Raw genomic sequence first — 11,595 nt, 5'->3', positions numbered from 1 at the left:
ACAAACACACCTTTTTTGATGAATATCCTTTTAACATCGTTGCGACGACAAGTAAACGAGAATACATATATCAATATTCTTGGCTATCCAAATTTTGACGGGATAGGAATAATTAGGAATCGTTACTATTAAGGGAGTTGCTTGTGAAATGTTTAGCATACCAATTAACCCATAGCTATTTCATAAATGATATTACTCTTTAGAATTTGAATATATACTATGAGAAGATGGGTTGAGTGATAATAAGTGACTCATCGATTTAATAGAATACACTCATCTTGTATGATCGAGATCTACAATTTGAGTCACATTGTTTCTATGAAAAGTGATATAGTGGTTAAATGCATTTTAAGTATTTGGAAAGATATTCTAAGGTCGATATATATATCTAATATTAACTGTATTGCATCAATTCTTTATTTGCAGAAGCTAATAATAAAAATGATTAATCAACAATAAATGAGAGATGACAGACGAGACATCAATGCTAAAATTAAACAAATAACATATTTTTATAATTAATAATTTTAATATCAATTACTTTAATAAAAATAAAATAAAAACATCTAATTTTTTTTTTTTTTTGATTGGCTGATTATATGATTAATATATTTATTCTAATTAAATTTTATAAATAACTATTATAAAAGTTGTGTTCAGATATGCAATAGAGCTTTGAATCTAGCTAATTTAAATCATATTTGAGTTTGTGTGATCAGTTAACTCTCTACAAGCACTGTCTACACTATCAAACTTTACTGTAACAAAAAAAATGTGCTGTGCCCATGGACATGATCATGTCAATTCACTACCATATTTGGGCAAATCACACATTTTTGTCAAACTAGTTTGTTCATTAACTCTGTCTACAATATCAAACTAGTTTGGTAGTGATATGACCATCATCAAGTCCATATATATGGCCACATCACATTTTTTGTCACATAAAGTTTGATAGTGTAGACAGAGCCTTAGACAAATGATTACAACCGGTGTATGGGATGTAAGTTTTGGGGTCGGAATCAATAAAAACCTAAACTTTATTCTAATCGAGAAAAAAGTGTGTAAAATGAGTGAATGAAATAATTTGTAACTGGTGTAAGTGGGCCTAACAAATGTACCAATGTGAAAATAAGTTTCTACGAGCAGAAAATGTATTTATTTATAAGATATTTGTTTTCATTTTATGCTATTAATTTTGCGTGATTAATTTGAGAATTAAGAAGAAGTGCTTTGTACAAGGCCTTTGTAGTTTACAACATAACAATCATGTTCTACAGTGCAATGACCTCAACAAGGCTAATTAAGGAAGTTAATTAGGTACATCCAAAAAGATGATCAACTCTGTCAATTGTAGTTACTCGCGTCTTACTCGCTAAATTGATAACAAATCAATTGGAGATCAACTAACGGAAGTATAGTAATATAACAAGGCGCGTAGAAAGACAGTCCAGTAGGAAAAGCATTGCAACAGTTGGAGAATTGTGAAAGTATCGACAAAAATAAAATCTTATTATGCAATAAATGATAGCTTGTTTGAAAACAAGGTTTTGATGTAATTGTTGTTTTCTACTGCAGTAACTGCAGTAGAATAATTTATTTACTATTTTGTCCATTTATTTAATTATTCAGCTTATTTAATCATACACACTGGTATTGCATGCAGTGACTGTCTCATAAACTACATTGAAATAAACTAAAGCAAACATTACTGTACTACAAAATGTAGTTACTGCAGTACATGCAGTATAATAATTCTGACATGAACTCTTAAGGTTCTGCTGCAGTATTAAACAAACTGATAAGCTAGATACTGCCTACTTTAATGGATAAGACTCTTATACAATTGGAACACGGATTGAACATTCTATTAAAATTGAAGAGTACTTCATGAATACAAATATTGAGTTTAACACCTAAGAGATGACACTTCAAAAGATCATTGTTCAACAACACCTTCTCAATAATACATATTGCAAATAAATCAGCGGAATTGTTAGCTGACGCATTTAAGATTGAAATAGCAACACTTTAGAAACACTGTATAGATTGAAGATGTCAACACTTTGATTCTAATAGTAAAATGTTAAGACATAATACATGTATACTGGCAGATTGTACCGTATAGCAATATTTAAAGAGTGAATAGTGGTAGTTTAAGACTGAAAATAGTGGTAGTTTAAGACTGAAAGTAGTGGTAGGTTAGGATTGAAAGTAGTGGTAGTTTAAGATTGAAAGTAGTGGCAGTTTAAGATTGAAAGTAGTGGTAGTTTAAGATTGAAAATAGTGGTAATTTAAGACTAAAAATAGTGGTAGTTTAAGATTAAAAATAGTGGTACCTTTAAGATTAAAAATAATGGTAGTTTAAGATTGAAAGTAGTGGCAGTTTAAGATTGAAAGTAGTGGTAGTTTAAGATTAAAAATAGTGTTTAAGACTGAAAATAGTGGTAGTTTAAGAAGACTAAAATAGTGGTAGTTTAAGACTGAAAGTAGTGGTAGATTAAGATTGAAAATAGTGTTAGTTTATGATTGAAAATAGTGGTAGTTTAAGATTGAAAATAGTGGTAGTTTAAGAAGACTAAAAATAGTGGTAGTTTAAGACTGAAAGTAGTGGTAGATTAAGATTAAAATTAGTTGTAGTTTATGACTGAAAATAGTGGTAGTTTAAGATTGGAAATAGTGGTAATTAAGACTAAAAATAGTGGTAGTTTAAGACTGAAAATAGTGGTAGTTTAAGATTGAAAATAGTAGTAATTTAAAACTGAAAATAGTGAAACTTTAAGAATGAAAAGAGTGATATGTTAAGGCTGAAGTGGTATATTAAGAGTAAAAAAAGTGGAATTTAAAGATTGAAGTAACACATTAAGACTGAAAATAGTGTGATGATACTACTTTTCTTCCCATTATAATCTCATCCTAAATTTTCATCAACATCCTCAGTTAGCCATACAAACTAGAAATTAAACCATAAACAGACAGAATAACCTTTTCAAAAAATTAAGCATTTATAAAACTTGACATTTCAAATTTATTATCACACTCACAAAATAGTCTGCGATAACTATTTTTCAAATTCAAATGTTGTTTTAAGATTTCTGATTCATTCTTTTGTATCTCAACCTACTTAGCCTACAGTGTTAGCCTTATTAACATATATATTTCAATATCTATAATACTAACCTTTAAAGAAATATTGTAGTTTTTTCTATCTATCAATATTTAAATTTTATAGGGTACTTCTTGCTTAACATATATTTATGAAAATGATTATGATGATGATAATGATTATGATAATTATTAGGAAGAAGATTGAAAATATAATGATGATAACAATGATTATGAAGAAGATGATGATGCTGCAGGGATGATGATTATTACAAAGAAAATTCTAAAGATGATGGTGATGACAATGATAACGATTAAAAAGATTTGTGAAGATGATAAAAGTGATGATAATTAAATGAAATGATAGAAAGTGGAAGAGTATGTCAAACTACAGTAGACCCTCTAATAAAGACACCTTCGGGGCTCACTTAATAGGGGTAAGTTGAAAGAGTTGTGAGTTACAACCCTGGCACTAGGTCAGGATTGAACTCTGGACCATGGGATTGGAAGGCAAGCACATTATTTACCAAGCTACCTGTACAGCTACACTCATATACTGTTTGTTTAATGGGTAAGTGTATCCTTAATTATAATAGTAGGTGTGTCCCCTGAGCAGGGATGTCCTAAAGGATGGGTTCTACTGTAATTGTTTTATCTCAAGAGGTAATTTAATCCTTACAATTTTGTTTTCAAAGTGAAACAATTAAAAACATAAACTAGATAGCGAGAAAGGTCAAAGCAAAGCACAACACTCACATCATTACTAGAATCAATACATTTTCTCGAGAAAATTAAAAGTTAATAGTATTTTCAATATATTGGAACTGGTATAAATACATTTAGAAGAAATATCATCTTGGCAGACTATTGAAATGTGAACGATGATGAGAGTATTCCCTTGTGACGTGAAAGTCAAATATCACATCGCAGTCATGGACGACACAGTCACTGCCCAAAGAAATAATCTCTTATTCTGATTATCTCTCTAATTACTGTAAGTAACCGTCAATTGATTTCTTCAATAAGTCATGTACAATATTGATATTTGTAAAAAACGGTTTGACTATAACCACCTATGTTAGGCTCTTGCAATATTCTTGGGATGGAAAAAAAGAAAAAAATCAACCGAATTGGGGGGGGGGGGGGAAGAGAAGAAGGAGGAAAGAAAAAGAAGAAGGAAAAGAAGGAGGGGAAGAAAAAAAGATGGAGGGAGGAGGAAAAGGAGAAGAGAAAAGGAAAAAGAATGAGGTAGGAGGGGGATTAGGAGGGGAGGCACAAAGGATGAAAGAAGAAGAGTGAGTAGGAGAATGAGAAGAGAGGAAGAGCGAGGAGAAAGAGGAGTGTAGAGGAAGAACAGGGAGGGAGGCGTGTTCTTATACACAATTAGGTTGTCCTGTTTTGTGTAAAACGATTCCAAATTTGATTGATCCCCGTCAGTTGCATAATAAAACAGAAATCAAGCATTTTACCTGGGCTTGTACATTAGTGTAGGCATTCCTTTCAACAAGTGCTCTGACGATATCTGCATGGCCCTTGTAACTAGCCCACATCAACGCAGTCCACCCATTCTGAAATGATAACACACAAATCAACAGTTAAACATAAAACCCATAATAAATAATGGCTCATTAAAACTAATGTATTGCTACATTTATATAATAAAACAAATGATCACCAGTGGTATACCAGAAGAGATCTATTCTATGTTATTAATTATCCTAAAAGCTATGACATTACCAAAAGTGGTACTAAATGACCCACAATTTGAGATAGATTTGATTGAATTGTGGGGTGGTCACAGGATAAATTGAAGGGATATACTGTTATCTGTTGTGCACAAGTCAACACATAGGGGTGGGGGGTGACCATATCCTCCCAATGTTCAAGAGTGAAGTTTTAGTGAAAGTCATAGGGAGCCAGAAGATCTAGATTTTCCATTCAATTTCATCAAGAAACCAATTATTTATGAAAAGAAAAAACATCGACACTTGTGAAATAAAATTACAAAATAGTGGTTAGTAGTTTACCTAGCATTACACAGTATGAAATTGATTGCTCTAATTTTAATTTTCAATAATATTTTTGTAGTAAAGTAGTAACCTGGTGAAATGTAAATTTTAATATAATGCGTGTAAAAATACAGAAATATAGTGTAAATCATAATGGCGACAAGTAAAGCACAAAAACAACAATACATGGGAAATGTAACAAAAGAAAAAAAATAATTAGCATTGCGATGAATTATTCTTGAATAACCATTAACGTAACCATTAAGATGAAATAAAAATGAATAATCTAAAGCTCTGTCTATACAAACCTTATATGACAAAAAAATGTGATGTGGCCATATATGGACATGCTGATGTCATATCACTACCATATTTGTACATATCACTACCATATTTAGACACATCACATTTGTTTTGTCACATAAAGTTTGATAGTGTAGAAAGAGCTTTAGGTTGATCCAACAAGAGGATGAGAAAATGTTTTAAGGGAAAATAAGTAACTGTAAAAAAAATAAAATGATATTTATTTGTCAAGGACCAGGAAAGCTTCTTCTTAGCTGATTCTGACAGTTAATAACCATAAGATTGACTTTAAGAATTTAATTTAATGGATAAATGCTTTCCGAAGGATGTGCGTAAATTCCGTCATACTGTAGTTGAGAATTGGGATAGAGAAATTAAGTCTTGACTGCAGACGCTGGGTTACAGTATGTCAAGTATGTTGTTTGTGATGTGATTTCCCGATTAATCGTAAAATCAAAACGGTACTGGATATGTGTTACTGCACTCAATATTAATTTATTTTCCCCACAAAACGTATCAGGGCTTCTAATGAAGAATTATATACACTGTGTATGTTGTTTTACATTATGTTAGAGGGGTTACTGAAACAAACGGCATCTTTAGGTTCTAGATGTATAAAACTCACAGTGTCAGCGTGGTTAACATTCGCATCGTTGTCTAACAGCGCTTCAACGACCTCCGTGTGACCTTCTTTGGCAGCACATATCAACGGTGTCCACTTATCCTGAAAAAATAAATATTTCTTTATGTAGAATTCTTATTCTGTTTAATATGCACCACTATCTTAAAAGTTTTGTTCTTCCTTCAGAGACCAGAGAATGTTGGTTTATCCAGGTAAGCTATAGGACCGAAATAGGACTAGGGGTTAGGGCTATTTATTTACACTTATTTTTAATTATTAATTAATTAATAGTTTAGTAAGCCAACATATTTTTGGTAAATAATACAGTACAAGTCATCAAAGATAAGAGAAAGTATAAAATAATGAATTCATATATTTCTTAATTCTCTGCTTTGAGTATCCAAGAGTTGGATAAAAGCACACAATAAATACATAAAATCTCAAAAAAAAAAAAAAAAAAAATTCTACATATTTACCTCCCACGGCTTTTTAAAGCTTGAAAATTTGTCCCCATTTTTATATATACCTGAGTTGAAACATAATCCAAAAAAGGCTGACATTCTAAAAATCCAATCAACCACCTTCAACTCCCAATAAACCACAAAATGAACATCTCTATACTATTGACATAGAGATTTACATCTAATGTCATATTTATGCAAAACTTTTTTGGACTTTTCTATTATACAAAAAGGGATTTTTAAGCTATATCTTTTTAATAAAATTATGAAAAAACAAAAATATAATAACTTTAACGTTATTATTAAATATAGAATATACTTATTTCTTTTTATTATTAATAGTATTATTATGCTAATTTAATCCTGATTTTACTTATGAATGGTTATTTTAAATTGAAACACCGTCATCGTAAAATTAACTGTCCTGTTCATTTGCTTGTCTTAGTATGACATCATACGCATAACAAAAGGAAATCTCAAATTACTGTTTACAAAAACAAACTCATCTTAAACCTATATCATTAAATTGACAAGATAAATCAGAGACCTGATTTAATTACATATCGTTAATTTGGTCAGACAGAACAATGAAGGATATATACCCGGTTAATTCTATTATTCACTTGATAACAAATACCGTAAATCTTCTAATAGTAACCTACACTTTAATGGTAACCCACACTTTAATGGTAACCCACACTTTAATGGTAACCCACACTTTAATGGTAACCCCCTTCTAATAGTAATCCCTCTTCAATATAAGTCAATCTATAATAATAACCCACACTCTAATAGTAACCCAAACTCTAATAGTAACTCCCCTTCTAATAGTAACCCACACTCTAATAGTAATCCCCCTTATAAGTCAATCTATAATAATAACCCACTACTCTAATAGTAACACATGACAAAATGACAATATGATGCAGCCGAATTTTGCAAATAATTAGATAATGCATGTTGATCTTGAGAGTGGGGGAGGATTGAATGTTTTTGAGTTTATAAAATAAAGTTAGAGTTCAAACAAATTTGTTTATTCATACTATTTTATTATTTTGCTATGAGCTGATCGAAAAAGTTGGGTGTGGGTTATTATTTTCAGGTGCCTAATTTAAGATACTATTAACCCACTACTCTAATAGTAACCCACCCTAAAAAACAATAAAATAGTTTAAGAACCTGTATCCGTCATATAATGTATTGTTTTGATGTATTATGTTAAATTGGATGCACCACTTCTGTGTGTGCCACCGATGCAAAGGTGTCATTTCCTAATAAATTATTATTATTATTAATAAAAGAAGAATATAACCCACGGTTACAATTAGACGATTTACGGTACTACTAGTTAAGTTCGTTTACTCTGCTTTAAGCTTGGGAATGCAAGACCGTAGACGCAGCACAAGTCAATTGACCAATTGGCAAGTTACGGCTACCTATGTACTTGCGTTGCATCCTAGTGGGATCGAAACGTTTGAGAGGTTACAGTTGAATTCGTACATACATAAAACTCTCTCTACACTATCAAACTTTATGCGACAACAAAATGTGATGTACCCATTATGGACATGATGATGTCATATCACTACCATATTTGGGCACATCGCACTTTTGTCATACTAGTTTAGACATATACAGTAGCTTAGAAATATCAGTTTGAGTTTAGGCCACCAATAAATAGCAGTATCATTTTAAAGCTAAATGACATTTGACCTGCTCAGTTGTCACGACGACAGACAATTACATCATTCTAGAAATTTGTAATTGATTAATATTGAAATTGAATCCCAATTAAACATCCATCGTCTAGAACACTAATTATTCATTCTTAAAATTAAATTGGAAGTTTACAGATGATTTCGAAATTGGCTATTACCCTACATTCATCAATATGACTAATTGCTTAGGTCTGATCTTAATTCCTAATAGGGAGTACCTGTCAGACAAACTAAACCATAATACGTTGCTAGGGTTTCCCCTTCTCTCTAGGGCTTTCCAGCAATGCTTGTATAAATACTGAATGTCAAAACTACATAAATATAAATACATAATATATGTTGGTACGCTAGGGTTCTTCTCCTACAGTACCTTGGGCTTTTTGAAAAATTGAATAATGTACAAAAAAATATTTTAATCATAACAAAATACAATTAATTAGAATGTATGATTTTTTTTAATAAATCCAAATCAGAAAAAGAACATATTGGATCAACAAATAAAAAAAAAAACCCACATTAAATACTTTAATTAATAATTTGCAATTGCATACAGATAAAATTATTATGCAATTGTTGGGTTTTCTTTGGAGATTTTCATTTATTGTATTGGTTTCACATTCTTTTTTTGAACATATATATTATTAGTCGTAATTCCGAAGCCTTGTTGCAATGATGGTCACATGATTTGTGCTGGAGCACCTTCTCATAAAGTATTTCCATGAAACATTTTTAGATTGAATATCTTTGAAATAGCCAAACACACGTTCAGCAATTCACATCACACATTTTGGTCTCAGAGGTAAAGAAATAGTACTACCTAATAACTATCATACACCAGTCTCTTTAGCACTATTAATTTATCTTTTCAAGTTTTTAACTATGAATTTGTTTAATGATTACCATATATTGTTATGAACTAAACTTTTAACTTCCAAACTACAACATCCATATTTTGCAATATCCCAGACACAGGATATTAGTTGTTTTTCAGGAATTGTTAATGCCTTAATAAACAATTAATTTTCTTTAATGTATCCAATGACTATTGAAGTTTGTATTAGGAAATTGACCGATTATTCATTTAATATTTAAATTGTTTTCCAACAAAAAAAAACTAAAGGAGCAACAAATGTGATAAAACGGTCTGGGGCCTATTATAAGAATCTTCAAAGAACCTAATTAATACAACATAATTTATATATAGATGAAAGCAGGTAACTACAAAAGAATACGGATGACATAAAGAAGTAGGTAGGGTGGCGTTGGATCCCTACAGTGGAAATGAAGATTATGTGTTTAGGAAGGACAATAAACTAATAATGGGTTAGAAACCAATTTTGAAAAACAAAATATTCCACAGAATGGAAAAATAAATTCTTGTCAACAGGGGGCAGCAGACTTAATAAAGATTCTACACTGGTGCAGTTTTATTAGAATATTATTCAGTCAGAGAACATCTCCTCATACGAAAGATGAAAATATTTAACCTGATTACGTACAGTATATTGATAGCATTCAGTAATGAAACTGAAACATTAGAAAAAGTGTAAAGTAGTAGTCTTCACAATGCTGGAATGATTCAATTACAAAAACCAACAGTGGTGTTGTTAGTCTCTTCGTGCCTAGCTTACCTGGATAAATAAAAAATAGCCCTTTCTCCTCGAAAAACGAGATATAATGAAGGTGTTTTGTGAGGAGGCTCCCACCTGAGCTCATAGTTCATAGACCATACCATTTGTGGAGAGGGGCTATTCAATGAAAATTTCTACTTTTCAAGTTATATCTCGCTCTTCGAGGAGAAAGGATTATTGTCGGTTTAGATTTATAAAATTATCTTTAATATTAAGTCAACGGTTTTGCTTAAGTCAGTTATTAAAATAACTTAAGCAAATTTAAATCTCCCTGCTTAAGATACATACACATTGTAATAATATGTGTGTGTGAATACAAATTCTACAAAAATTACATTAATTTCAGGCATTAAAGTTAGATGTATCAAACTTAGCAAAAAAAAAATCCTCTTAGCTTGGTTTAAGTTACTGATATTTCTTAAGCCAAAATAACTTAAGCAAATTATTAAAGATATATTGTCCTAAAAAATCATTACTTTTGTTAATATTTTGGACAAAAAAATGTAATGGAAAAAAAAAAATTACCAATTAAACAGTAATTTAAAACAAAAAATAGTCAAATTGACTGGAATTCAATAAGTTTTTGGTTGAATTTCATTAATTTTATTGTCCTTGTACAAGTGCATTGTTTTTTCCTACAGAAGTGATTAACTTTAATCTTATCTTGACTTAAGCAAAAAGATTGACAAATGCGTGGCCAGGCCAGGTGATGTTTTCAGGAAACTGTAAAACAAGACTACGAGACATGAGATAAAACGATTTTTATGTGCGTCAACACAGGCATCCTTGCATGACCTAATCATGTCAGCTAATATGCAATGCCTGACAAGTAGATGATAATTGTCTGTGGGCCTGCTTCAGCTACGAGCAAATAACTGGTTAAATAGTGTTTGAATAAATTACATACATAAATGAGACACATTTCAAATAAATGATTAAGTGAGCATTCTTTGAAAAAAACAGTTTAAAACACCTAATAAATTTAACAATTTATCATCACTGTATGTGCAACTTTAAAAGATGTATTGTCCCCCAAAAACATGAAAAATGAAGATTAATTAAATCAGACTTTGAATAGATTATTTTGTAGTTTTAATAAAGTTAATCACTTCAGTAGAAAAAAAATGTTTTCACTTATAAAATAACATAATAAATGGGTAAATTCAACCAAAAATCCATTGGCTGGTAGCCAATTTGACCACAATACAATTTTTTCAGGTAAATGAATTATGTTTAGATCCAATTTTTGATCAAAGTTGATATCTATTATGTGAAATTAAAATTGCATATTCAACAACAAATATTGTAAAAATAAATTTTATTTATATACAAACAACACCTGTGCCTAATGTTTGTAAACTAAATGACATGTTTAATCAAAATTTACATATTTAATTGAAATATTTCATACTATAAATTGTGATTGTTTCACCTTAATTGGTATTGTAAATATAAACTATTTTATCAGATTTTTATATTTATGTGATATTGTTTTTTTCTTGCAATTTGGCCACGAATTGTAAATATGGTTTTTATTATATGTATTATATTATATGTATTATATTTTTGGAATAATAATAATAAAATTTAAATATATCAATAAATAAAAAAGCACACCCAAACATGGTTTGAAAATGTCAGAGTTCATTGTAAAATATAGCGTTTCACATTGTAATGTAAATGGAGACAATTTACACTATTCTAGTAGACTAGTAGCTTTCAACTCAAATATGAAACAATTGCTTA

The 11,595-nt window shown here is 30.3% G+C and overlaps 1 protein-coding gene across 4 annotated transcripts in view; it reads right to left on the bottom strand.

The window, feature by feature from the left end:
• The window catches only part of LOC140049981 (uncharacterized), a 98,315-nt gene that overhangs the window by 25,802 nt on the left and 60,918 nt on the right, over window positions 1–11,595 (bottom strand). For all 4 annotated transcript variants that reach the window (XM_072094957.1, XM_072094956.1, XM_072094958.1 and 1 more), the window contains exons 4-5: window positions 6,043–6,141; window positions 4,575–4,673 (exon numbers count right to left, since the gene is read on the bottom strand). In XM_072094957.1, the coding sequence (XP_071951058.1) occupies window positions 4,575–4,673; window positions 6,043–6,141 (198 nt within the window). The remainder of the gene's footprint in view (window positions 1–4,574; window positions 4,674–6,042; window positions 6,142–11,595) is intronic.

This window comes from Antedon mediterranea, chromosome 5, assembly GCF_964355755.1.
Source record: "Antedon mediterranea chromosome 5, ecAntMedi1.1, whole genome shotgun sequence".
Taxonomy (NCBI): domain Eukaryota; kingdom Metazoa; phylum Echinodermata; class Crinoidea; order Comatulida; family Antedonidae; genus Antedon; species Antedon mediterranea.
This window is presented reverse-complemented; position numbering and strand designations above follow the sequence as displayed.